The sequence below is a fragment of the Vidua macroura genome, chromosome 23 (genome assembly GCF_024509145.1).
Source record: "Vidua macroura isolate BioBank_ID:100142 chromosome 23, ASM2450914v1, whole genome shotgun sequence".
In the NCBI taxonomy this organism is placed as follows: domain Eukaryota; kingdom Metazoa; phylum Chordata; class Aves; order Passeriformes; family Viduidae; genus Vidua; species Vidua macroura.
In genome coordinates, this window is record NC_071593.1 from 2,244,581 (window position 1) to 2,272,386 (window position 27,806).

The following is a 27,806-nucleotide window of genomic DNA, read 5'->3' on the forward strand; positions in this document are numbered from 1 at the left end:
CCCCGCGAGGAGGAGGAGGGCGGCGGGGCCGGGGGAAGGAGCAGCAGCGGCCGTGAGGGCTCCGCGGGGCAGCTCCCGGTGCCGGTGCCGGTGCCCATGGCCGGGGAGATGCCGGGGGAGCCCCGCACGCTGCGGCTGCAGCACGGGAACCGCATCGAGGCCCTGTGCGTGCTGGGCGGCCACGTCCGCGCCGACGTCTTCGGGTGAGAGGGACCCCAAAACTTCCCTTCCTCCTCCTCCTCCTCCTCCTCTTCCACCTTTTCCTTCTGCAAATCCCTGCTCCTCATTTCTCCTCCTGCTTTTCCAAACCTCACGGCTGCTGGGCAGCCACATCCACGCCAATGTCCATGGGTGAGAGGGACCCCCACAAAACCTCCTTTCCTCCTCCTCCTCCTCCACCTTTCTGCTCACCTTTCAACCCTGTTTTGCCCTCTGGGAATCCCTGCTCCTCGCTTTTCCTTCTGCAAATCCCTGCTCCTCCTTTTTCCTCCTGTTTTCCCAAACCCCACACCCACATCCACGCTGATGTCCATAGGTGAGAGGGACCCCTAAAATTTCCTTTCCTCCTCCACCTTTCTCCTTGCTTTTCCCTCTGTTTATCCCTCTGGGAATCCCTGCCCCTCCTTTTTCCTCCTGCTTTCCCAAACCCCACAGCTGCTGGGCAGCTACACTGATGTCCACAGAAGAGTGGGACCCCCCCAAAACTTCGTTTCCTCCTCCACCTTCACCTTCCTCCTCACTTTTCCCTCCTGTTTATCCCTCTGGAAATCCCTGCTCTTCGTTTTTCCCTCTGCCTTCCCAAATCCCACAGCCCCAACCCCGTTTTGATGCAATTTGTGGGTAAAACCCTCCCTGGGCTGTGCAGAGCTGCACGAATCCCTGGAAAGCTTTGAACATCCCTGTATTTACCCCAGCCCACAGTGGCTCTGACCCGCCGGGCTCAGCAGATCCAGGGGCACCTCGGGGAGGTGAGGAGAGCAGAGGGACGAGCAGGAGCCCAGGGAGGGACTGCAAAATAAGGGAAGAACACAAAATCTCTTGACCAAAACCTTGGGAAAGTGGGAAATCCCCACAGTGCCAACCCCACTTCCCTGAAACAAACCCAGTGCTGAACTTTGGGATAATCGTTCTCCCTAAGGGAAAAAGAAGGTGAAAAGCTCATTCCAGGCTCAATTCTGGTCAGTGCTGCTGTTGCAAATCCCAGCCTCGATATTCAAGCCAAGCAGCGCAGTTCCAGCTCTCCTGGCACCTCTCCAAGCCAAATCCCTTCCCAGTGGGATCCCCAGATCCAAGGAACCAGGAAACCAAACCAGTTTTTCCATGTGTAATTAAAAGCAATTGAAGGATTTAAGGAACACCCAGGCGCGAGCAAAGGAGCGCTCGGATTTCCTCCCCCCTCGCCAAGGGTGCGGGTTTGGTGGGACCGGCGGCATCCGAGAAACCTGATCAATGCGAGGTCTCGGGTGTCGGGGCAAAGAGCCCAAAAATAATAACCTGGAAAGGCAGGGAAATTCAGGAAAAGGAGCCAGGAGAGGGAAAGAGCAAGGGCACATCGGACTGGGAGCAGGGCAGCACTGACAGCTTTGGGGCTGGATAAAATCTCCCAAAAATGAGAGTTTCCCATGGAAAACCCTCTCAGGGGGATGGCCACAGTGTTTTGAGGAGTTTAAACACCGTGCTGGAAAAAAACAGGGATTTCCCCAGGGAAGTGCGAGCCCAGGTGATTTGGGATTATTACAGATCCTTACCCACAGCAATGGCTGCAAACACTCACGAGGCTAAGCTGGGCCTAAACCCGGGGTAATTCCAGTTCCCAGGCAGGAGCAGGGCAGCAAGGTGCCAGCGGTGAGCGTGGAGACGCTGGCGTGCCCAGTCTTGGCCGCGCTCGGGGCAGTGGAATGAATCCCGGTGGGAACGCCGCACTGGCCCTGCACATCCCTGAGAATTCCCGGTGTTTTTTGGCAGAGCGGCCCCCGCCGGGGCCGTGGCCTTTGGCGTGAAGCACACGGAGGGGGTCAGTGTGGACGTGCTGTTCCGCGGCCGCGCCGAGCCCGAGGCCGTGTCCGGCGCTGGCGCACGGTGGCCGCTGGACGAGGGGACGGTGCTGAGGTTCAGCATGAGCCGGGCCAGCTCCGAGGTCAACGACAACAAGGTGAGGAGCGGGATCCCGGGAGCGGGACCTCCACGGAGGGAGAATGTCCTGCCCCAACGTAGGGTTTGGGGTTTGCAGGTCACCGTCAGCTTTTACGCAGAGGGAGGGAAGCCCATCAACCAAGCCGGGGTGTTCCTCACTGGCGTTGGTGAGTCCGGAGCTCGGGGAGTCCGTCCCTGTCCCCTTGTGCCTGGAGCGGGGGCAGGGATGGGGACAGCAGACCCAGGTCTGCTGGCTCTGGGGGTTTGGCACCCGATCCCCTCGCCGTGCCCGGGGATGAGGCAGCTCTGCCCCCACAGGAATCTCCCTGGACGTGGACGCGGATCGGGATGGAGTGGTGGAAAAGAACAGCCCCAACAAGGTACCCGGCCTCCCCCACCCACGGAAAATCCACGGGCTCGGTGAGTCCCGAGCCCGCTGAGCCCCAGGGGTGCTTTAGGCGAGCTGGGCCTGGGGACCAGAGGGACACGGGGCCATCCTGCTGGTCAGCTGTGACAAGGAATTCCCCTTCATCCCGCCCTCCGACTGCGACAGCGAGCAGGTGTTCAACAGGGAAGGTAACGGCTCCCCAAATGCCCTGTCCCCAAAATCCCCCCTCTGTGACCTTTCCTGAGAGGGACCCAGCCCAGGACACAGCCCAGGACCCAGCCCAGGACCCAGCTGCTCCCCACCAGCAGCTGAGCAAGCTTTCCACGTGGGAATTTCTGTGGAATTAACACTGCGCCGACCCACTGGAGCCAGGCAGGGCACGGTGGCCGGCCTGGGGAAGGGCTGAGGTTCCGGGGCTGGCACGGCTGCCCGGCAGGCTGGCACGGCTGCATGGGCCGGGGATGCTCCACGCAGGTGAGAGGAGCGCGCGGTGAGGCGCGAGGCCGGCAGCCAGGAATCCACCCACCCGTTCCTGGAAAACCCAACCCACGCGGGGCCGGGCCCGGCGGCGCTCCGAGGTCACGGCCCAGCTGTGCCAGGGCGCACAGGGAGAAGGGACGGGAAAAGGGCATTGGGGTCACAGCCCACGAGGCACCAGCTCTGGTTTGCCAGGGTGCCCGGGCTGGTGGCGAGGGAGGAGCAGGTGTCTCGGGAAGGAGATCCAAACTCCGGGAGGGAATGTAGAGAGCCCCGCCCGATTTGCTTTGCTTGCCCCCAGATTTGCTGGACATGGCTCAGATGGTGCTGAGGACAGAGGGGCCCCAGCGCCTGCCCCGGGGCTACGAAATCGTCCTCTCCGTTTCTGTCAGTGACGCCGACAAAGTTGGGGTCTTCCATGTGCAGAGTAAGGCCTTCCTCACCTCCTGCTCTGCCCCTTCCCCCTCTGCCCCTTCCTCTCCCCCTTCCTCCTCTTCCCCTTCCTCCTCTGCCTCTTCCTCCTGTTCCCCTTTCTTCTCTTCCCCTTCCTTCTCTCCCCCTTCCTTTTCTGCCCCTTCCTCCTCTTCCTGTTCTTCCTTTGTCCCTTCCTTTTCTGCCTCTTCTTCCTTTTCTTTTTTCTCTTTTCTCCTCTTCCCCTCTTCCTTCCTTTCCTCCTCTTCTTCCTCCTTTTCCCCTCCTTCCACTTCCCCTTCCCCCTCCTCCCTGATGATTTTGAGGTCCCCACAAGCCCTTTCCTTCCCATCTCTGACCTTGTCCTCTCCATGCTCCTCACACCATGCCCCAACGCTCCTTCCCCATTTACCCCCCATTTCCTCCCCAATTTCTCCCCCATTTTCCCCCTATTTCCCCCCATTTCCCCCATTTTTTCCTTCTTTTCCATCCTGTGGAAAACTCTGGGGATGGACAAGCAGAGGGAGGGGGACACAAAGCCATGCAGCAAAGGGGTGGCAGCCCGGTGTGGTTTTAAGAAGAGGAGGATTTAAATACAAATAACGTTTGTTTGGCTTCCTGAGAACCGAAATCCTCAGCTGCAAGAACTGGGAAGTGAAAATGGTGAAAGAGAATGCTTTCACCAAGAGAATGGTGAATGCTTTTGGCTCATTTTCCTCCCGCTGGGTGAGTTCAGCTCCATCTCCCGGCTCCAGGAGCGCCCAGGGATGTGAGGCTGTCCCTGCCCAGGCAGCTCCAGCTGCTGGCTCTGTTTTGGGGTAAAAAGAGGGAGAATAAATCTCAGGAAGTGCTGGGACACGGAGCCCACTGCTGCAAACTTCATGTGGTTTGGGTTTCTTTCTTTTTTCCTCTGTTTTTAAATTATTTCTCTTCCTGGTTCCTGCTTCCCCAGTGTTTCTTACTCCTGGTGGGTTAAACAAAGAGGGGGCAAAGAGATTAATTGGGATGGTTTTTCAGAAAATTGAATAATTTCTATTAAAAATAAGGATAAATAGAGAGAAAAATTGGGATATTTTCAGAAAATGGAATAATTCTCAGCTGCCAGCAGGGCTGGAGTGTTAAACCAGGGGTCATTCATCTGCTTTCTCCGTGTTGGCATCACACTCCAGAGCACACCCCCTCCTCATTCCTCACTGTGGCACCAGGATTTATTTTCTGGGAATGAAATCCCTCACCCAGCCAGGAATGTGCTGTGGAGAAGCTCGGGCTCGTCCCTCTGTGCAGGGGGAGCCTGGGGCATTGTCCTCCTGTGGAGCAGCAGAAACTCCATGAAAACACTTCCGAAGGCTGCTCCAGCCGAGGAAAGGCTGAGACATTTTCCCTCATCCCTCTTATCCATGACAAAATTTCAAGCCCCTCAACTCCTGCCTCAAGGTGCCTGTCACAGCTGGTTCTCCTCTGGGATCTGAGGGATCTGATCCTGGCCATCCCCCAGAAGTGCACCCCAAAAACACATGGGGAGCCTCAGGGAAAGCTGTGCTCCCTCTCCCCCGGCATCTCCAAACACCCTCGGTCTAAAAAGGGAATTTCTGCGGGGAAGCACGCCCAGGTTTCCCTGCTCACTTTTCGACCTTTATATTTGGGTTATCCCCATGGAAACCCAGCCCTCTTTCCCCGGGCACAGCAGGAGCGTGGGAGCTCCTTGCCAGAGGAAACAGGCGGGAATCCTGAGGAGAGAGGTGGGAATCCCGAGGAAATAGGCAAGAATCCCAAGGAAACAGGTGGGAATCCCAAGGGAACAGGCACAAATCCGGAAGAAAGAGGGAGGAATCCCTAGGAAACAGGCAAGAATATCCTGAGGAAAGAGGTGGGAATCCCAAGGAAAGAGGCAGGAATCCTGAGGAAAGAGGTGGGAATCCCGAGGAAACAGCCGGGAATCCCGATAAATGGGATTTTCCTGTTTCCTGTTCCCTGCAGATCCCTTCTTCGGGCAGCGCTATGTGCAGGTGCTGGGCCGCAGGAAGCTGTTCCACGCCGTGCCCTACCCAGGCGGGGCCGCCGAGCTCCACTTCTTCGTGGAGGGGCTGCGCTTCCCCGATGAGACCTTCTCTGGGCTGGTGTCCATCCACGTCAGCCTCCTGGAGCCGCTGGCAGAGGTCGGGAATGGCCGGGAATTCTGGGAACTCCCGGGAACGGGGAGACGGGAGGCTGCACCCAGCAGATCGGGATGGTGCCGGAATGGAGAGCGATCCCATTAACTGATCCCAAAAATGGCCTCAGGGGAAGGTGTTTGGCTGGAGTGGTGTGGGGAACGTCCCTGATTTCTGCTTGGCTCCCTCAGGGCATCCCCCACTCGCCGATCTTCACGGACACCGTGGTGTTCCGGGTGGCACCGTGGATCATGACCCCCAGCACCCTGGCCCCGGTGAACCTCTTGGTGTGCAGGTACAGGTGGTGCTTCCCCAGCCCTGCCAGCCCTGGGGTTGGGCTGGGAACAGGGAATTTCCATCCTTTCCATCCTCTCCTCCAGCATGAAGGACAACTACCTGTTCACCAAGGAGATCCAGAGCCTGGTGGCCAAGGCCGGCTGCAAGCTGAAGGTTTGCTTTGGCTACATCAACCGCGGAGACCGCTGGATGCAGGTAGGGGGGCTCCAAAAACCGGGAAAACCCTTCCCAGCCGATGCCCCAGGCGGGATTTCCTCCCTTCCTCAGGATGAGATCGAGCTCGGCTACACCCAGGCTCCGCACAAGAGCTTCCCAGTGGTGCTGGACTCCCCTCGGGAGAGAGGGATGGAGCAACTCCCCGTCAAGGAGCTGCTGGTGAGAGAAGGTTCCCTGCAGAGCAGCTCCTGGGGTCACGCCCAGCCCACGTTCCCATTTCCCAAATCCTCCTTGCCCTTGGCTCCGTGCATGGAATTATTGCCTGGGAAATGAGAGCAGAGCAGCTCCACGTGGAGATTCCCTCCCACCCAGCTCCAGCCTCATGCCCTCATCCCTCATCCAGCCTCACCCAATCCCAGCCCCCCAGGAACCCTCTGACCAGGGGGAAAGGAGGAGCTGGCACCCCTGGAAGTGAAAGGCTCCAGGCAAGCTCTGGGATGGGATTTCTGCCCCTTGAGCATCCCAGGACAGGCTGCTTTTTCCTTTCCTCCTCTGTGCCTGGGAATATCCGGCACCTTCTGAGGAGCAGGAGAGAGAAGGGAAGCAGGAGAGGGTCATTTTACTTCCTTGGAGGAGAACCGGATCCAGCCAGCGCCCAGAACATCCCTGTGGGCTCCTTGGCCGAGGAAAAGGGCCAGGGCAAGAAGGAGATGGGGCGTTTTGGGAGAGCCCAGCATGGGAAAAAGCTGGATTGGGCGATCCCTTGGAAATTCCCCCATGGGAGAAGGGCAGGACACCCCAGGCAGCCACGGAGTCGCCGTCCCCGACTCCCAGCCGGGCGTTGGAGCAGCCCCAGCCCTGGCAGGAATGGGAGACGAGGACAAATCCCAGCTTTTGTCCCTTTGGGGAAGGCTGGGGGCTTTGGGAGGGCTGAAATCCATAATTTATCATGCCTGGCATGGGAACATCCAGTCCCGGATTCATCCAGCGAATCCGCCGGGCGGCCGTGCGGATCTGCCCTCTTTAGGAATTGCTTTGCCTCATATTTAGAGCAGCAGTCTCAGCCTTGAGCTGCTAATACATTATCCTCCAATTTCTGCTTTGAAGCCTGCCCTAATCCCCAGCCCGACCTTTCCAATCTCATTTTCCATCTAGGAATACTTAGCCCGACGCCAAGGGCACGGGTCAAGCCCTGAGCCCCTGGAAGCCCATGCCAGGGAAAAAGGAGATGGGAGGGAATTATCCTCTCAAAATCAGTGTGGAACTGATAGGACTTGGATGTGACCTGCAAACCTGGGATGAACCAGAGCCCTGACAGTTGAAACCGGGCGGGCTCCATGATTTTATTAAACTGAAATTAGTTGGGAGCAGGTGTTTGGTGCTCAGGCCCTCCCTCAGCACCCAGAGAAAAAAGGATCTGATCCCGGCCATCCCCCAGAAATGCACCCCAAAAACGCATGGGGAGCCTCAGGTAATGCTGTGCTCCCTCTCCCCCAGCGTCTCCAAACAGCCTCGGTTTAAAAAGGGAATTTCTGGGTGGAAGCACCCCTAGGTCTCCCTGCTCACTTTTCCCGACCTGTATATTTGGGTTATCCCCATGGAAACCCAGCCCTGATAAGTGACTGGGGTTTAACTCAAACCTCTCGGACACTTGATCTCATCCCAGGGGCTGCGGGACCACATCAACTCCAACCAGAGAGAGGGGAAAGTGGGAATTTGGTCCCATCCCTGCCGGTTTTGCCCTGTTTTTAACCCTTCCTCTGGCTTTGGCACACAGAGCCGAGCGCTAATTACCCCTGCAGGCACAGCTCCTCCAATCCCAGATATGGTAAATCCTGGAAATGAGGCCTTAAGCAGGATTTAAGTGCCCTGCAGCCCTTGGGGTGGCTCTTAGCCCAGGGCAGAGCCACCCTCAGGGGCTGGAGTTCACCTCCCTCCCAGAGCCAGCCAGGAACTTGGCTCAGGGCTGCTTAATTAGCTTAATGTGGACACTTAAACCTTGGCTTAATGTGGATACTTAAACCTTGGCTGTGGGAGAACAGGGGAGATCTGGTCCTGCTTAATGTGGGCACTTAAACCTTGGCTGTGGGATAAGAGAAGATCTGGTCCTGCTTATTGTGGGCACTTAAACCTTGGCTGGGAAGAACAGAGGAGATCTGGTCCTGCTTAATGTGGACACTTAAACCTTGGCTTAATGTGACACTGGAACCTTGGCTTAATGTGGACACTTAAACCTTGGCTGGGAAGAACAGGGGAGATCTGGTCCTGCTTATTGTGGACACTTAAACCTTGACTTATTGTGGACACTTAAACCTTGACTTATTGTGAACACTTAAACCTTGGCTTAATGTGGACACTGGAACCTTGGCTGTGGGATGAGAGGAGATCTGGCTCCGGCTCCAGGCCTGGGCTCTGCTCCCGGGTTGTCCCAATTATTCCTGCACCTCCGTGACCCAAGACCTTTCTCCTGTCCCCTTTCCTGTCCCCTTGCCCACCCTGCAGGAGGATAACACCATGGCAGCAGTGGGGGCTCAGGGCATTTCCTCTTTCCCAGGGCCCCGATTTCGGCTACGTGCACAAGGAGCCCCTCTTCGAGGCCGCGGCCAGCCTGGACTCCTTCGGGAACGTGGAGGTCAGCCCGCCCGTGTCCGTGGCTGGCAAGGAGTATCCCTTGGGAAGGATCCTCATCGGCAGCAGCTTCCCCGCGTAAGAGAGGGGGGAACACAGATTTGGGAAAAACACGGACTTGGGAGCAGAGCCTCAATAAGCGCCCTGAAATACCACCAAAATTGGGGTAATTGGGTCAATCAGACACTGCCTGAGCAGCTCCTCCACCTCAGAGGCAATTTATACCCGAGGGTCCAGGCAGATGTTGATGGAATATCCACCCAGTCCCAGTGTCCAGGCAGATGTTGATGGAATATCCCCCCAGTCCCAGTGTCCAGGCAGATGTTGATGGGAATTTTCCCCCAATCCCAGTGTCCAGGCAGATGTTGATGGGAATTCTCCCCCAGATCCGCGGGCCGCAGGATGACCAGGCTGGTGCGGGATTTCCTCTATGCCCAGCGTGTCCAGGCCCCCGTGGAGCTCTACTCTGACTGGCTGGCCATGGGCAACATCAATGAGTTTGTCACCTTTGTCCCCACCTCTGACAAAAAGGTACCCCCAGACCCCTCGTGCTGCCCCAGGGTTCCTCCTCCGGGACACCGATCCCTCTGGGAAAACCCTGGAGCTCGTTCCTTTGGCACCCCCAGCCAGTGTTTGCTTGGGTTTCATTCCCCACCCCAAAATGATGGATCTGAGCACAAAAAAAGGGATTTGCTGGGCTATTAATGAACACAAATAGAAGGCAAAAAGTGCCTGTAAAGGTATCCAAGAAATTCCAGCCTTAAGATTCCTGGGGGTTTGCAGCAGCTCAGCATCTCCCAGAGGTTTGCAGAACATTTCTTTTCCCTTTGTTGTGGCTTTTCCTGGTTCCTGACATGGATTATTCCCCTCAGGGAAACCAAGCCTTGACCAGGATAGTTCAAAAAAACCAAAAGGAATATTTATGCCCACATGTTTTCAGATAATTTCTCTTCCCTCTATCATGCTTTTCCCTGCTTCTGACATGGATTTTTCCCTCAGGGAAACCAAGCCTTGACCAGGATGGCTCAAAAAAAAAGGCATATTTATGCCTACATCTTCCCAGATCAGTTCTCTTCACTCTATCATGGCTTTGGCTGCTTCTCACATAAGTTTTTCCCTCAGGGGAACCAAGCCTTGACCTGGATGGCTCAAAAAAGGAATATTTAGGCCCACAAACCCTCCATGGGTTAACCGAAACACTAGATAACAGCAAAGACTCCCAATGTTAAGAGTTTCAGCTCAGGTTTTTGCAGAAGTGAGTCCCTGGGGCGCTGCAGGGCTGCAGCTGAGCCGGCCGTGTTCCCGCAGCGATTCCGGATGCTGCTGGCCAGCCCGGCCGCCTGCTACCGGCTCTTCCGCGAGAAGCAGAAGGAGGGACAGGGAGAAGCCACCATGTTCAAAGGCAAGGGGACAACGCTCGGTGGCACAGCCGGGGCCACGCGGGGACATTTCCCCGCTGGGTGTCCTTCAGCGGGATGCCTGCCCGCCGCCCCCGGCCTCCTCCGGCCCTATTTCGGGAAAGCGAGTGGGATGGGAGAGATAAGGGCCTCTGCGTGGAGGGGATGTTTGCTGCCAGGGATGGAGCCTCTGGAAATGCCAGCAGAGCTCCAGCACGGAGCAGGACAACTGGCAGCTCTCATGTCCCCCCAGATTAGCACCAGGTTTCCCTTTCATTGTGATTTTGATCCATGGCAGGGATGGGAGAAGGTCTCCGTATCTCCAAGGATATGGAGCTCCTGCACGGAACAGGACAACTGGCAGCTCTCCTGTCCAGATTAGAACTGGGTTTTTTCCCTTTCATTGTGGTTTTGATCTGTGGCATGGCTGGGAGAAGGTCTCTGTATCTCCAAGGGTTCCTCTGGCTGTCCCCAGACCAGAGGTGACCCCATGGAGGGGGACACTCTGGAGAAATCCACTGGAGTCCCCTGGGCAGGAAGACGGATGACAGGACTTTTCTAATGCTCTTTCCAATGGGCAGAGATTTCCTCCCCTCAGCTTCCCAAGCTTTCACCCCAGCCTCAGGAAATTGGGATTTGGGGCTTTGGGGGCTTTTTTTTTGGGCTTTTTGGGCTTTCTCCATCTCTATACCCCACCTCAAGCCAGGCTCCTGCCAGCGCTGCTTCATTTTGAGGGCGTTTCGTGTGTTTAGGGTACTCGGGGACAGACACCAAGCGCGTCACCATCAACAAGGTGCTCTCCAACGACGTCCTGGCGCAGCAGAACCAGTACGTGCAGGTAATCCCCATACTCAGGGTCACAGCCCCCATTTCTGGCAGGGACCACCCTGGCGTGGCACAAACCCCACAGGGAGCGGTGGGATTTGGGCCCCTCTCTGCTCTGCTCCGTCCCCTGCAGCGCTGCATCGACTGGAACAGGGATATCCTCAAGAAGGAGCTGGGCTTGCTGGAGGAGGACATCATCGACCTGCCGGCCCTCTTCAAGCTGGACAAGCAGGGAAAAGCCGTTCCCTACTTCCCCAACACGGTAAGGGGGGGTTCCCACCCTGGGGTCCTCCACAAAAAACAGTTCAGTCAGCCAGGATGAGTCCCCAAAGTTTTCTTGAAAAAGAAAAATCAACACAGGTCTAACACAGCTTGGTGGCTTTGGGGTTTTGAGGCAAAACCATTTCAAAGCAGTGAAATTGCAAGGTGAGAGGCATGTTTAGTCCAAAGTTTTCCCAAAAAAAAACCCCAGCTGTCTAGCAAAAAGAAATATATCCAAGCAGGCATGGATAAACACTAGTCTAACACAGCTTTGGTGGCTTTGTGGTGCTTGCAGTGGGGTTTTTTAAAAAAGTGGTGAAATTGCAAGGGGTGAGGCGTGTTTTAATGATAAAAAAGGGGGAGTTCTGTTGGATTTGGATTTGCCCTGAGGGAGGGCAGCTCCAAAAAGAGGTGCTGGGAAGGGTAGAGGAAGGTGATCAGTGTCTGTTCTTTGTTTTCATCCACCCCGACACTGGTCATGTCACCCACAGGTCACCATGATCTGGGCATCCCCAGGTGTGTCATCCACTTCAATGCCAACATCCTCTTGGTGTTGCCCCACGGGTCACCACAGGTCCTGGCCAGGGACTTGGGCATCCCTAAGCCCTTCAGCGTCACCCATTCTGACACCACTGTCCCCATTGGTGTCACCCCACACGTCACCATGATCGACCTGCACATCCCCAAGCCCTTGGGCATCACCATTCTGATGCCACTGTCCCCATTGGTGTCACCCCACACGTCACCATGATCAATCTGGGCATCCCCAAGCCCTTGGGCATCCCCCATTCTGACACCGCTGTCACCGCGCAGGTCACCATGATCGTGCTGGCCAGGGACCTGGGCATCCCCAAGCCGTTTGGCCCGGTGGCGGGCGGCGAGTGCTGCCTGGAGCGGCGGATCCGCGCGCTGCTGGAGCCGCTGGGGCTGTGCTGCCGCTTCCTGGAGGACGTGGCCTCGTACCACGGCAGCCTGGGCGAGGTGCGCTGCGGCACCAGCGTCCAGCGCCGGCCCTTCGCCTTCCAGTGGTGGCACTTCACGCCGTAGCCGGGCCTCTTCTTCCTCCTCTTCCTCCTCTTCATCCGCTTCCTCCTCTTCCCCCTTCTTCTCCCTCCACCTTTTCCCCCAGTGTGTGTTGCTTGCAATTCCCTTAATAAATGAATTTGCTGTGAAGAAAAAGCTGGGGAATTAAATAGCCTAATAATTAATTATTAATTAATAATTCCATCAGTAGTAACTGGGAGTGAAAGAGAGGGAGTGCTCAGAGGGGTGGGGGAGTTACCAAAATCCTCCAAAATTTTCTCTACCACTGTTTTTGTGGTGTTGGCTAGTCAGGCGTCACGTTATTTAAACTCAGCCAGGGTTTGTGTGTGGCTGACAGAGCTCCAGCCTCCACATCAATACAAAATGTTTTCATTTATCTACACGTCTTTACCAAAGAAATTAGTGGTCATGGGTTCTAATAATACTCTTCATTGATTAGCATTCTGTCCACTATTGGTCATGGATTTCTTACTCTTCATGCTAAGCTGGGCCACCTTCCTCAGTTCTTTTATCATCCTTTTCTTGTCTTTTTCAGGCCTCAGTCTCCTCTCTATCTTCTTCTTACTCCAGGGTCCTTAAAGGGCCATAAATTTGAGATCCCACATGTCCAATCTTCAATTCCCTTTGGCTTTATTGAAGCTTGTCAGGGTCAGCTTTAACAAACTCAAGGTTTCAGTGATTTCATGATCAAAATGGAAGTAAGAGTCTGTGAAGAAGTTTTAACTTGTGCTAGCTAAAAGTTGGCACTGCTTACAAGTAACTATCATAATTAATTAAAAAATAATTAGGAAAGTTACATCATTTCTGTGCAAAACGCCAATCACTTGTTTTAAAATTTTAAAAGTTTAATAGTAATAGTTACAAAAATAGTAGTAAAAATTAGAGCAATAAGAATTTGTCAATCAGAGTTAGAAAAATAAAAAGCAAAGAATTATGGACGTCCAGCTGCTCTTGGGCACTAAGCCACAAAATCACACCTTGCTAACAAAGGATTACCCCTTAAAAGCAATAGCCTGTTGCATATTCATATATCTCATACATGATTCAAAAATTCTTTTTCAAACAAAGGATGTCTTCCGCTTAGTTTCTGCCCCTCCTTCATCTTATAAATCAATTTCTTGGCTCCTAGAAGTCTGGAAGAAGTCTGAACAGACCCGATAAGGAGGCAATAATTCTCTGGATTTTGGTGTCTTGTTGCTGTTATCTGTATATGAAGAATTTCTTGGTTCTCTTATCCATTCCTCAAGCTAGTTACAAAAAGTATCTTATATCACATAGTTTCTATTTTAATATTATGCTAGAGCCTAAAAACTATATTTACCGCACTACTTAAAAGTGATTAATACAGCATAACTTTCTAACATAACACATACAGTATTCATTTTAATATTTGCAAAAACCCAATCATATAATATGCATTTATAACAATTTCCAAGAGGGGGGCATTTTTTTTGGCAGGGGCTGCCCAGGGAGGTTTGGAGTGCCCATCCCTGAAGGTGTCCAAGGAAGGGCTGGATGAGGCACTCAGTGCTCTGGGCTGGGGACAAGGCGGGCATCAGTCACAGCTTGGACTTGACGGTCCTGGAGGGACCTTGGAGGGCTTTTCCCACCTCAGTATCTCTGGGATTCTTTGCTCCCCAGCGTCCACCATTTGCCCCATTGGTGTCGGGGCAGGTCCATTTGAGGAGGGGGGTGGCAGCACAGGTACCTCCATGCAAAATAACGATGCTGGAAATTAACGGAGAGAGAACAAGGGGAATTTAGGAAAGAAAAAGGGGAATTTAGGCGTCCTGCCCCCGCCACTCCGCTGTGTCCCACAGGGCGCGCCACACCCAACATGGCGCCTCTCCTGAGGGCGCCGCCACACTCAAAATGGCGGGCGCCCCTTCCCGTCAGCGCAGCAACATGGCGGCGGCGGGGGCGCTTCCGGGGCGGGCGGAACTGCGCAGCGCCAAGATGGCGGCGGCCGCGGTCGGAGTCTCCTTGAGGAGCGGAGTCCCCGCGCGGCTCCTGCGGGCCGGGCCGCGGGCGGTGAGGGGCCGGGGCGGCCGCGGGGGCTGGCAATGGAGGGAGGGGAGGCGTGGCAGAGGCGGCCGGGGGCTGCAGGGGTCCGGGATGGGCGTGGAAGAGAAGGGCGGTGAGCTGAGGGGGAGAGGAAGCTGTGGGGAGGGGGCTGCAACTGGAGTGCGGGGTCTGGAATTGAAATGTGGGATCTGGAATTGGAGTGCGGGGCCTGGAATTGAAATGTGGGATCTGGAATTGGAGTGCGGGGTCTGGAATTGAAATGTGGGATCTGGAATTGGAGTGCGGGGTCTGGAATTGAAATGTGGGATCTGGAATTGGAGTGCGGGGCCTGGAAGGGGCTGTGTGGGAATTGGGGCTGGACAGGAGGGCAGGGCTGGGGAAGGGGCTGGGGGCAGGAGGAGATGAGGTAAAAGGTGGGAAGAGTGGGTGGGAGAAGAGGGGGGAAGGGGCTGTGGGGAGGGGGCTGGAGAGGGCCTGTGGGATCTGGAAGAAGGAATTGTGGTGGGCAGGGTGAAAGGGTGGGAGAGAGGGTGTTGTGGGATCTGGGAGGGGCTGTGCGGGATTTGGGGTGGGCGGGGGGAAAGTTCCAGAGGGGCCGGGGGGACTGGAATGCGGTAAAATCTGGGAAGAGTGCGTGGAAAAATGGGGTGGGGTGCGAGGGAATAGGGTCAGCGGCTGGAGGGGTCTGTGGGGTTTGGGAAGGAATAGGGTCAGTGGGAGAGGAGCTGTAGGATTTGGGAAGGAATAGGATCAGTGGGAAAGGAGCTGGAGGGGTCTGTGGGATTTGGGAAGGAATAGGGTCGGGGCTGGAGGGGTTTGTGGGGTTTGGGAAGGAATAGGGTCAGTGCAGAGGGGCTGTGGGGGTCTGTGGGATTTGGGAGAGGGAAGGAGGAGCGGGAGAAGGGGATGGAGGGAGGGGGCAGGAGGGGCTGGGGGCAGCAGAGATCCAGGAGGAAGAGGTGAAATAGGGGAAGAATGGCCGGGAAAAGGGGGGGGCTGGGGGCAGAGAGCAGCTGCAAGGGTCTGGGAAGGATTTGGGGGAGATAAAGGATAACAGGGAATTTGGGGAGTGGCTCGGGAAAAGGCTGGGAAGAGCAGGGGGAACATTCCCGGAAAAGGCTGGGAAGAGCAGTGGGAATGGGAACATTCTAGGAAAAGGTTGGGAAGAGCAGAGGAACTCTCCAGGAGAAGGTTGGGAAGAGCAGAGGGAAGGTTCCAGGAGAAGGTTGGGAAGAGCAGAGGGAACAGTCCAGGAGAAGGTTGGGAAGAGCAGAGGGAACACTCCAGGAGAAGGTTGGGAAGAGCAGAGGGAACACTCCAGGAGGAGGTTGGGAAGAGCAGAGGGAACACTCCAGGAGGAGGTTGGGAAGAGCAGAGGGAAGGTTCCAGGAGAAGGTTGGGAAGAGCAGAGGGAACAGTCCAGGAGAAGGTTGGGAAGAGCAGAGGGAACACTCCAGGAGAAGGTTGGGAAGAGCAGAGGGAACACTCCAGGAGGAGGTTGGGAAGAGCAGAGGGAACACTCCAGGAGGAGGTTGGGAAGAGCAGAGGGAACACTCCAGGAGGAGGTTGGGAAGAGCAGAGGGAACACTCCAGGAGGAGGTTGGGAAGAGCAGAGGGAACACTCCAGGAGGAGGTTGGGAAGAGCAGAGGGAACACTCCAGGAGGAGGTTGGGAAGAGCAGAGGGAAGGTTCCAGGAGAAGGTTGGGAAGAGCAGTGGGAGCAGGGCCAAGGGTGATCCTGGGAAGAGCAGGAGCTGCTGGGGAATTCTGGGATAACTGGGCAGGGAGAGCCCTGGGGGTTGGAATTTCAGGAATATCGATCTGGCTGCGGGCAGGGGCAGCCCCAGGATAGATTTATATAAAATTTAAAAATTTATATATGAATACATTTAATTTATCTGTATATATAATTATGTACATAATATATGTAAGTCCTTATGTAACTTTATGTATTTGTAAATTTTATGGTTTTATATTTATCTATAAATTTATTCATATAATGTGTACATACACATTTATCTACAGACATTATATATAGACATATATATAGACAGACATATATATATAAGTAATGTATATAAAAGTGTACATAAAGATATATAGAAAGATATATAGATGTAAAATTATTGTAATTACACATACAACACAATGTACAAATACTTACAATTTACAAACACATCTATAAATACATGTAATTTATAAATATGCATAGAATATATAAATTCATCCCATATAAATGGCATTGTGTACTTATATATACATATATATGTGTATATATATAAATACAAATATGTGTTCCATGCAATATGTAATATACACTTTATAAATACATAGACTATATATAGAATCTATAAATATAGAAACTATAAATATGGAAACTATAAACGTAAACAGAACATATAAATAAATTAAACATGTGATTACATCATTATAATGACAAGTCAGTAGAATATACAAATACATACATATAATTTATAGACACATACATATAATTTATAAATAAAATCCACAATGTACAACGTGTTTGATACTATATAATGCAATATATAAATAGAAAATAATAATAATAATGTGAGTACATGCAGCACAGTGTGCACATATATATCCACACGTAATTCCAAACATATATATCATGTTTGTATATAGAGCTGAGTGGAAATATAAATGTGGTTATTATCTTTTTGTGTCTTTATGTACGTGTATATACAGCCTGGTGGCATCCAAGGCTGTTTTTCCCGGGATCCAGGATGGATCCAGGCTGGTTTTCCCCGGACCGAGGGTGGGATCTGAGTTTTTCCAGGTGGATCCTGTTTTTCCCCGGATCTGAGGCTGTTTTTCCCTGGATCCAGGCTGGGATCTGAGGCTGTTTTTCCCTGGATCCAGGGTGGGATCTGAGGCTGTTTTTCCCTGGATCCAGGGTGGGATCTGAGGCTGTTTTTCCCTGGATCCAGGGTGGGATCTGAGGCTGTTTTTCCCTGGATCCAGGCTGGGATCTGAGGCTGTTTTTCCCTGGATCCAGGCTGGGATCTGAGGCTGTTTTTCCCTGGATCCAGGCTGGGATCTGAGGCTGTTTTTCCCTGGATCCAGGCTGGGATCTGAGGCTGTTTTTCCCTGGATCCAGGCTGGGATCTGAGGCTGTTTTTCCCTGGATCCAGGCTGGGATCTGAGGCTGTTTTTCCCTGGATCCAGGTGTTCCGGCAGGCACAGACAGCGGCGGCGGCGCCGCGGCTGAAGAAATTCGCCATCTACAGATGGGACCCCGACAAGGCCGGGGACAAACCCCGCATGCAGACCTACGAGGTGGACCTGAACAAGTGGGTGTCCCTTGGGAATGGGGCTGGGAGCAATCCCAGCTCCAGGGAAGGGGCTGCTCACCTCTGGCACAGAGCAGCTCGTTGTGGGCACAGCCACTGTGGGCGTCATCCCAGGAAAAAGCAGATTTAAGCGGATTTTCCACAGGCACCGTGGGTGTTATCCCAGGAAAAAGCACGTTTTCCACATTTCTGGACCATCCCTGGGATGGGTTAAAGAGGTGCTGGTGGCTTTAATAAACTTGATTTATTTGGGAAGTTTGGGGGCTGCCAAAGAAGAGGGAGAGCAGCTTTTCCCAAGGCCAGGTGGTGGCCTGGCAGGTGTCAGGAACAGTGACAAGGGATGGTTTGAACTGAAAGAGGAGAGGTTTGGGTGGGATACTGGGAAGGAATTCTTCCCTGGGTGAGATTTAGATGGGATACTTGGAGGGATTTCTTCTCCATGATGCTGGCACAGAATTCCCAGAGAAGCTGTGGCTTCCACATCCCTGGCAGTGTCCCAGGCCAGGCTGGATGGGGCTTGGAGCCACCTGGGATAGAGGAAGGTGTCCCTGCCCCTGGGAATGGAATGAGAATGTCCCTCCAGCTCAGCCTGTTCTGTGATTGTGTATTCCAGAATGGAATTCCATGTGCAGCTCACAATTCCCAGGGAGAGATGGTGGGAGCTCTATCCACCCTTCCCGTGGTTTATCCACACCTGGCTGTGGTCTCCCAGAACAGCTCCTGCTTCCCTGGGATCCTGGGAAGGGGCTCAGAAACCTCCCTGTGGATGCTGGCCCTGGATTTCCCTGAGTTGCTCCAGAGGGATCCACCCCAAAACCTTCCCAGGAGCTCCTCTAGAGGAATCCACCCCAAACCCTTCCTGAGGGATCCACCCCAAGCCCTTCCAGGAGCTCCCCCTCCTACCCAGCCCCTACTCAAACCCCAGAGGAGCCACAGGTCTGTTTTTTGGGGTGGCTTTGCCCCAGTGAATAATCCCTGGGTGTTGCCCCGGGTGTAAAATGACAGAAATTGTCCCTGAGTGTTTGTCCCGTGTCCCTGACTCACGGGGCCAGGCAGGGCTGTCTCAGCCTGACCCAGGGAGGGGAAAAGGGGCCAGCACAGGTCACTGGGTTTGGGTCGGCCGAACCCTCAGTGCTCAGCACAAGAGTGTGACCCAGCCTGCCCCTGGGCTGCCCTGCTGGGCAGAGATCCCTGCTTGATCCCTGGCATTCACACAGAATTCGTGGGAATTGATAAAAACCCTTCTAGGTGCTGCTGAGCGTGGGTGCAGGGGTCAAACCCTGCCTTTGGGGGCTCTGCAGGGTCGGTGATTTGGGATTTCTGCCTCAGGTGTGGGCCCATGGTGCTTGATGCCCTGATCAAGATCAAGAACGAGATGGACTCCACGCTGACCTTCCGCAGGTCCTGCAGGGAGGGTAAGGACAGCACATTCCCACCTGGAATGCCCTTGGGATGCTGTGTGTGCTGTCTGTGGGACCCAAACAGCTCAGAACCCCTCCTCTCCCACATCTGGGGATAAAACACCAAGGAGTCACACTCCACAGAACCCCTCCTCTCCCACATCTGGGGATAAAACACCCAAATGAACCAGGGACTAAAATGGCTCAGAACCCTCCCCTCCCACCCATGGGAATAAAACACCCACATGAACCAAGGAGTAAAGCTGGAGTTGGTGCTCCCAGGGTGTAATGACACAGTTCTGAGCTGCCAGCTCCAGTAATTCCTTCCACAGCTCCCAGTTGTTCCAGTTTCTCTCCCAGTCTGGTTCCTGTGCTGCCTCCCAGTGCATGGGGAGATCAGGGAGAGATTCCAGCGGCGAGGCTGGGAGGGCAGGGCTGGAGTGGGAGCAGCAGGGGCTGTGCCAGTGCTGCTGTGGGAATCAGACTGGGTGAACTGGGAGAGAGAGAGCACTCAGGACTTCGAGGAACAGCTCCAGGAATCTTCTCCTTGGCCCTTTGGCCGAGGGCAGGGGTGGATTGAGGAAAAGGGCACTGGTGATTTGGGGTTGTGGCTGCTCCCAAATCTGGTCTGGGGCTGCTCTCAGACTTCCCCTGGGAAAAACTCCTGAGTCACGGGTCACGCTGGGCTGTGGGATTGCATTCCTGGCTGGAATGACTCTGGATTTAGGGTTGTGTTGAGCTGTGGGAGTGCATTCCTGGCTGGAATGACTCTGGATTAGGGTCCTGCTGGGCTGTGGGAGTGCATTCCTGGCTGGAATGGCTCTGGATTAACGAGCTGGGTCTGCAGGCAGGGGCAGTCTCAGGGCAGGCAGTGCCTGGGGATGTTTTGTCTGGGGTGTGAATGGAAAGCAGCACTCCCGAGGCACCTTTTCCTCCGGAATCTGCACGGCAGGGCAGGAATTCCACACGGAGTGGGGCTCCCAGACAGCCAGAACTTTGCCCCGAATATTCTCCCTGGACAGGACGGGTTTTCAGGCCGGGCTGGTTCCATCCTGCCCCTCTGTGGCTCCCCCGGTGCCACATTCCCGCTGCAGGCGCGTGCTCCCGGCCCTGCTGCCCTCCCCACCTGACTGGAAAATGCTTGGCAGCCTTTCTGCAGTGGGAGGAAAACCTCGTGGCAGTTCAGGGGCTGGGACACCCTCAGAGGTGTCATTTCATCCCTTTGTTGGGCTATTTTTGTGGCCCTGCTGCCTCCTGTCACCTTTGGGAGGGCAGTTTGTGCCCTGGGAACCGGCACAAGGGGAGGGGCCTCCTGCCTGGGGGGATGGGGTTACATTCCTGAATTTCAGGATGCTTTGGGCTGTTTTATTCCCCTTTTGTGAGGAGAGGCTGTGGAAGCTGGGCCTGTTTGTTTCAGAGATGGGGAGGCTGAGAGGGGATCCTGTCAGTCCTTACAAATATTTCCAGGGGGTGTCAGGGGATGGTGCCAGACCCTTCCCAGAGGTGCCCAGAGACAGGACAAGGAGCAGCAGCCACAAATTAAAACACAAAAATTCCATTAAAACACAAGAATTCCAGCTGAACCTTTAGGAAAAAGTTCTTTCCCTGGAGTGGAACTCCAGCTTTTAGAGGAAAAAAGGGTAGAGTGAGGTTTGTGAGTTTGCTGTCACTTGGATCCATCCTGTGACCTCCAAGGGTGTGGAAGGAAGAGCAGTGTCAGCCTGGATTCCAGGTTTTAGGGAAAAAAAAAGGGGGGATTAGCACCTCCTCTGACAGCTAATCCTATGAGTAGCAACATACTTGTGGGTTTACTACAGCTTGGATCTGTCCTGTGACCTCCCAGCACAGATAGGAAGGACAAAACCAGGCTGAATTGGGGCTTTTAGGGGCAGAAAAGGTTGGACAGTGCCCAGGGAGGTCCCAGATCTCCCTCTCTGGAGATTCCCAAACCTCCTGGACACATTCCAGTGCCACCTGCTCCAGGGTTGGACTGGATGATTCCCACAGGTCCCTTCCATCCCTGCCAGCCCCAGGATTCTCTGGCTGAGGAGGCTGCAGCAGTTTCCCACGTTTTAATGCCATTTTTTGTTGTGTTTTTTTATTTTTTATTTATTTTATGCCTCTCTCAGCTCCCACCTCGTGCCCCAAGCCTGAGAGTGAGGCTGGATGTTCTCCCCTCCCCGAATCACACCCAAGCCCCCTCATTTGCTGCTGGGGAAGGAGCTGCCCCATGGAAAAAGGGGTTTTGGTGCTAATGGAAGCAGCTCCTGTGTTTGATCCTTGTTAAAGTTAAAAAACATCCGACCCCGGTGGCGAATTCCAGCCTTCTTCTCGTTTGGGGCATTTGTGGGATGGATGAAGACCCTGGTGGAGCAGGAGGGGTTTTTTGGGGGGAGTCTGGTGGATTGGGAAGAGGTTTTTTGGAACCCTGGCAGGTTGGGAAGAGGTTTTTCCAGGGCAGGTGAAAACACTGATAGAACAAGAAGGGATTTTTGGGATGGGTGAGGCCTCTGGAGGAGGCTTTTCCAGAACTTGTGACAAGGTTTTCTGGGATGGGTGAGCACCCTCGTGCAGTGAGAAGAGATTTTTTTGGGGTAAGTGAGGATCCCAGAAGGTTGGGAAGAGCCTTTCCAGGAGCTTTTCTGGGATGGGTAAGGACCCTGGTGGGTTGGGAAGGGGTTTTCCAAGATCTTGTCAGGTTGGGAAGAGGTTTTTTGGGATCCTGGTAGATTGGGAAGAGCCGAGTAGAGTTTCCCCAGGACATCCCAGGGGGGTTTTTGGGGCCAGGAGGGAGAATGCCACACTTGGCTCTGCTTTTCCCCCTCAGGGATCTGCGGCTCCTGTGCCATGAACATCGCTGGCGGCAACACCCTGGCCTGCATCAAAAAAATCGACAGTGACCTCAGCAAAGTCACCAAAATCTACCCCCTGCCCCACATGTACGTGGTGAAGGACCTGGTTCCGGTGAGTGCAGGGCTGGCAGCGGCCAGGGGACACCCTGGGCTGGGACCAGGGCGTGGCAGCTGCCACCAAGGTCAGGGCTCGGGGCTCACGTGTGCCTGGGGTGGGTCCCAGTGACTAAAGGTGTGCTGGCCTGGAATGTGGCAGGTCTGGGGAGGGAATGGCACCTCCTGGCCGGGTGTTCAGGTGTGAATTTGGGGTGAAGCTGTGCCAGGAGGGGATTTGGGTGGGATTTTGGGAAGAGGCTCTGCCCCTGAGGGTGGGGCTGAAGGGAGGGGTCCAGGGCCCCAGGGCTTGGGCAGCAGGGGTGGGATTTGGGGTGGATCCAGCTGGGGATGTTCCCTGATTCTCCTCAGCCCCATAACCGGATCCCTGTGCTTTCCTGCCCCAGGACCTGAGTAACTTCTACGCCCAGTACAAATCCATCGAGCCCTACCTGAAGAAGAAGGACGAGTCGCAGGAGGGCAAGCAGCAGTACCTGCAGTCCATAGAGGACCGCCAGAAACTGGTCACTGCAATTTCAGTGCTGAAACCCCTGCCAGAGCAGCCCGGGCTCACAGCTGAGCGCTCAGACCCGACCCCGCAGTGTGGGACACGGCCCCACAGCTGGGGCTGCTGGCTCAGGGCAGGGAGCTGGGCTTGCCGGGGCGGGCTCTGATCCCATCCTCCCCCATCCCATTCCCCTGTGGAATTCCTGCTGCTGGGAGCACTCTGCAGCTTGCAGGCTGGAGCATTCCAGTGGGGAGAGGGTGTCTGGCTGTGCTCCCTGCTCGCTGGGGTTTTGCAGCCTAGAAATCTCCTGGGAGAAGCCAGAGTGCAAAATCTGGGGTGTCTGTCTTGAGCAGGGGGGATTCTGAGGGGAGCTTTTTGAGGGTGGATGAGGAACAGCTCTTTACAAGGCTGATGGTGTGGCCAAGGTTTGGGTGGATTTCCATGGCTGCTGCAGGCATTAGCAGCAGAGCAGGAGGGATTTTTCCCCTGAGCTGCCAGGATGGATCCATCATTCCAGGATTCTGAGCTCAGCCTGTCCCTGCTCTGCTGTGGAAGCACCAAATCTCTATTTTGGGGAGGGAGAGGTGGATGTGAACAGCAGGAAGGGAGGCTGAGCAAAGGGGATTCAGGGAAACGCTGCAGGTGTCTCCTGGGTGTCTGCAAGCTGACATCCCATAATAGCCCCCAGTGTGACACCTGAGCAGCCCCAGGGTTGGACAGGCTGCAGGAATCTCTGTCCAGAGGCTGCAGTTTGTTCTCCTGCACCACTTCCAGCTTCTCTGATCCCTGCGAGCTCTGAAGGGACTTTTCCCTGCCCTCGGAGTCCCTTTCTCAGCCAGGTGGGAACCAGGAAGCCCAAAAGCCACACCTGGAAAATGACCCTTGATCCCTTTGCTGCAATTCCTCTCCCTTTGGGATCAGCCTGTGTGCAGGAGAAACTTGGATTTGGCTGAAGAATTCCTTTAAATCCTTGAGTGTTTGGAGCAGTGCAGTTAAAAATTAGATTTGGAGTGAGGAGAGGGAGCTCTGCCCTCGGGGCTGGGAGCTCTTCCCTAAGGCTTGTTAGGAGCTGCTGGGAGTTCTGGCACCAGGAATCTTCCTGAACTCAAACTTTTATCCCAGAATAACTTTCAGGAATGTGAATTAAGCCAGGTTGGGCTCTGTCTGGGAGAAGTTGCTGGGCCACAGGGAGGCTCGGGGGACCCTGAGCTGCCTGGATCACTTCCATGTAGGACTAAACTCCTCCTGTGTCTGGAAGGAAATCTGCCCATAAAAAGGGGGAAGTGATCCAGGACCAGCCCCGTCCAGTGCCAGGGTTGCCCTCAAGGACAGGCTGCACCCTGAGCTGCCTCAGGGCTGCCAGGCAGACTCTGTGCTCCCTTCCTGCTGAGCACACCTGGGATGGTCCACTGGGGACAAACCCCTGCCTGTCCTGGCTGGGACGGGCTGGGAGGACGTGGGATGGAGGAGAACCGAGGTGGGAGTGCAGGAGAACCCGAGGTGGGAGTGCAGGAGCCCAAGGTGGGAGTGCAGGAGAATCCAGCAGCTTCCCCTTCCTCTCCAGGCCGTGCCCTTCCCCTGCTCTCGCAGATCCTGGTTCATTGTGTGGCTCCTGGAACCATGGAATACCCTGGGAGGGGAGGGGGCCACGAGGACCGTGGGGGCCGCTCCTGGCCCCAGTCTGGAAGGGTTGGGATTGTTCCCCTCAGGAATTGCTGCCCCACAGGCTCACATGGGAGCTGCTCACAGGGGTGGAGCCCCTGTGTCACCAGCCCCGCGGTGACAGCCTGCCGTGTCCCCTCCCTCGCAGGACGGGCTCTACGAGTGCATCCTGTGTGCCTGCTGCAGCACCAGCTGTCCCAGCTACTGGTGGAACGGGGACAAGTACCTGGGCCCCGCCGTGCTCATGCAGGTGAGGACAGACCCTTTGTCACCTGCCCGGTGTCACCTGCCCGGTGTCACCTGGCTGGTGTCACATGGCTGGTGTCACCTGGCCAGTGTCACCTGGCTGGTGTCGATGCCTTGGGGTGGCTGCCTGGAGCAGAGGCCAGACAGGGCTAAGAGAATAAAGTGGGTGTTCACTGAAGGCCTTCCACAGATACACCTTGGGCAGTCAGGAGCCTCCGAGGCCACACCCAAAATGGACGATGGGCACAAGTTTTTCAGACAATTATAAATTTTTAACCCCTTTTACCTATCAGGGGTTAATGCTCCAATTACAGCTTCAGGTAATGAAGTCATTTACCCCCAGTTTGCTGCCCCCGACTCATTTTGTTTATACTTTTCAGGGCCTGAGGCTGGGGGGTGTCTTTGAGTTTCAGGTCCAGAGAAATTGCTGTGTCTGCCCAGAACGGGGGAGCAGCAGCTGACAGGCTGTGTGGAGTTTAGAGTTAGGCACTAATGCAGCACAGGATCTGAAAAATACAAAATATAAAATCCTGGCCCAGCACTCCTGGGTGGGTGTTGCTGTGGGATCCCCAGCTGGTGCCAGCAGTGTCCCCAGCAGTGTCCCTGTCCCCAGCAGAGTTTGTGGTGTCCCCAGCAGTGTCCCTGTCCCCAGCAGTGTCCCGGTCCCAGCAGTGTCCCTGTCCCCAGCAGTGTCCCAGCAGTGTCCCTGTCCCCAGCAGTGTCCCTGTCCCCAGGCGTGTCCCTGTCCCAGGCGTGTCCCTGTCCCAGCAGTGTCCCAGCAGTGTCCCTGTCCCCAGGCGTGTCCCTGTCCCAGCAGTGTCCCAGCAGTGTCCCTGTCCCAGCAGTGTCCCTGTCCCAGCAGTGTCCCTGTCCCCAGGCGTACCGCTGGATGATCGACTCCCGCGATGAGTTCACGGAGGAGCGCCTGGCACAGCTGCAGGATCCCTTCTCCCTGTACCGCTGCCACACCATCATGAACTGCACCCGCACCTGCCCCAAGGTACGGGGGACACGGGGACACGGGGACATGGGGGCACGGGCTGCCATGGAGGGAGCGGTCAGGTCACGGTGGCAGTGCCAGCCCTGCCGTGGCACCAGGACATGGCGCTGCCCCAGGCTGCTCCAGCCAGGCCTGGGCACTGCCAGGGATCCAGGGGCAGGCACAGCCTCTCTGGGAATTCCAGCCCAGGGCCTCTCCCTGCTCACAGGGAAGGATTTACCCCAATATCCCACCCAAACCTCCCCTCTGTCAGTTCAAATCATGTCCCCTTATACTGTCACTGCCTGTCCCCATCCCTCCCTTTCCCAGGCTGCCTTGAGGTGGCAAGGCCACAGTGAGGTTTCCCCATCCCTTTTCCATGTCTTTTCTGAAATTCCTGGTGGTTTCCATAGGAAAAGATCCTGTTAGGCCTCAGTTTCCCCAAACTTGCCCCATTCTGCTGAGCCTGGAGCTCCCCGGTGCTGGGATCAGCTTTTCCTCCTCTGACCCCAGGATTTGGGAGCAGGGCCCTGCCAGGAGAGCTCCAGGGAATTTCTGAGCCCTTCCCATGGAGAACAGAGGGAGCTTTCCCAGTGTGGCTGTGCCTCTTCCCAGCCTCGCTGCTGGGAGTGAGGAGCTGCTCCCTGTCAGGGCTCCAGCCCACAGCTCTCATCATCCCAGAGCAGGACAACCCCTCAGCCCTGGAGCCAGGCTGTTCCAGGCTGCCTGCTGCCTCTGGAAATCCAGACGGCCGTAAAAACCTGGAATTGTGTCCTGTGTCTCCCTTTGATCCCGATCAAAGCCCAGCTCCCCGGGAGAGTTTGGCTCCAGGGGCAGGAGGGGAGCTCCAGCTCCGCGTCCTGCTCCAGGCTGGGCCGCTCTTCCCAGGGAAACTGAGGCTGGGAGGGAGCAGAGCTGCATCTGGACCCTCTGGAATTCCCAGCCTGCCCCCAAAGTGAGGCTGGGATGAGGCAGAGCTGCACCTGGAGCCCCTGGAATTCCCAGCCTGGCTGGAGTCAGAGCTGGCCCCAGGCTGGAAATGAGGGTTCATGTCAGGCTGGACTCGGATTTTTAGGGAAAAAAGAGATCTTGAGCAGCCCCTCTAACAAATATTTTTGTGAGTTTGCTACGACTTCAATCTGTCCTGCAGTCTCCCAGCACAGAAAGGAAGGACAATATCAGCCAAGTTCCAGCTTTTAGGGGATAAAAGGTGGGGTAGCAGCAGATTTGAGAGTTTGCTGTCACTTGGATGCAGCCTGACCTCCCAGTGTTTGGAAGGAAAGACATAACCAGCTCAGCTCCATCCAAAAAAAGGGATGCTGAGCACCTGCTCAGTGCAGAGAGGAAGGACTACAGCAGCTGGATTCCAGGTTTTAGGGGGAAAAAAGGTGGAGTAGCAGCAGATTTGGGAGTTTGCTGTCACTTGGATCCAGCCTGTGACCTCCCAGGGTTTGGAAGAAAGGAGAATATATGGCTGGAATCAGGGTTCTGGGGGAAAAAAGGGAGTGCTGAGCACCTCCTGTACTGAGTGTTTCTATGAGTAGCAACTCCTTTGTGATTTTATTGTGACTTGGATCCCACCTGGGGCCTCCCAGTGCTTGAGAGGAAGGACAGCATCAGCTCAGTTCCAGGATTTAGGGGGAAAATGGTGGAGTAGCAGCAGATTTGGGAGTTTGCTGTGACTTGGATCCATCCTGTGACCTCCCAGCTTTTTTAAAAAGGACAGAATTAGCTGAATTCCAGCTTTAGGGGGAAAAGGTGGAATAGCAGCAGATTTGGGAGTTTATTACAACTGTAACCCATCCTGTGACCTCCCAGGGTTTGAAAGGAAGGAGAATATCAGCTGAATTCCAGGTTTTAGGGGGAAAAAGATGGAATAGCAGCAGATTTGGGAGTTCAGTACGGCTGGGATGAGGAGGAGGGAGGGAGGGAAAGGGATGGAGAGGGAGGGAAGGTGGGAGAGAGGTGCTCCAGCCCCCCCAGGCTCTGACCAGCCCCTCCCACAGGGGCTGAACCCCGGCAAAGCCATCGCAGAGATCAAGAAGATGATGGCGACCTACAAGCAGAAGGCGGCGACTGCCTGAGGGCAGAGTGGCCCCGGAGTGACCCCGGAGTGGCCCCGGAGTGACCCCGGAGTGACCCCGGAGTGACCCTGGAGTGACCCTGGAGTGACCCTCACACCTGGGTGGCTCCAGCAGGGCGTTGCCTGTGCACCTGCAATAAAGGCTGTAAAGAACAGCTCGGGCTCCATCCTTTATTATTCATTTCTTATTCATTTCTTATTCATTTATTTATTAAATCCCTTCATGGAGCGTTTTGCCATCCCAGAGCTCTCGGGGCTGGGAGGCTCTGGGAATCCTGGGATCAGCTGGGAGCAGGGAATGGTGGAGGGATCCTGAAATCCCTGAGGATTTGGAGGGTTTGGAGCTCTTGGGGTGCAGGGTGGGGGCAGATCCACCAGGAGCGAGGTGTCCTCTCCCACCCCGTGGGATCCTGGTTTGTATTCCTGAGTTCTACTCCAAATCCTAAGAAAATTTGGTTTCTTAGGGGTGGGTCTTCC

The 27,806-nt window shown here is 55.0% G+C and overlaps 1 protein-coding gene across 3 annotated transcripts; it reads left to right on the top strand.

Annotated features, from left to right (window-relative positions):
* LOC128818241 (succinate dehydrogenase [ubiquinone] iron-sulfur subunit, mitochondrial) lies at positions 1-27,484 on the top strand. 3 transcript variants are annotated; one of them, XM_053997390.1, is made up of 22 exons: positions 94-203; positions 1,966-2,152; positions 2,231-2,300; positions 2,452-2,513; positions 2,592-2,709; positions 3,300-3,425; positions 5,387-5,565; positions 5,751-5,854; positions 5,940-6,051; positions 6,124-6,231; positions 8,567-8,718; positions 9,027-9,171; positions 9,949-10,042; positions 10,790-10,875; positions 10,996-11,124; positions 17,382-17,506; positions 18,836-18,921; positions 21,734-21,870; positions 22,259-22,375; positions 24,170-24,271; positions 25,145-25,267; positions 27,253-27,484. In XM_053997390.1, the coding sequence occupies exons 1-22, from the start codon at positions 97-99 to the stop codon at positions 27,328-27,330; spliced, it is 2,547 nt and encodes an 848-aa protein (XP_053853365.1). In that variant the 5' UTR covers positions 94-96; the 3' UTR covers positions 27,331-27,484. The 3 variants fall into 3 exon arrangements, with proteins under 3 accessions (XP_053853363.1, XP_053853365.1, XP_053853364.1); XM_053997388.1 differs by lacking the exons at positions 17,382-17,506; positions 18,836-18,921; positions 21,734-21,870; ... (2 more) ...; positions 25,145-25,267; positions 27,253-27,484 and adding an exon at positions 11,937-12,285 and having other exon boundaries at positions 1-203; XM_053997389.1 differs by lacking the exons at positions 94-203; positions 1,966-2,152; positions 2,231-2,300; ... (10 more) ...; positions 10,790-10,875; positions 10,996-11,124 and adding an exon at positions 14,025-14,198.
* Positions 27,485-27,806: the final 322 nt, after the last annotated feature.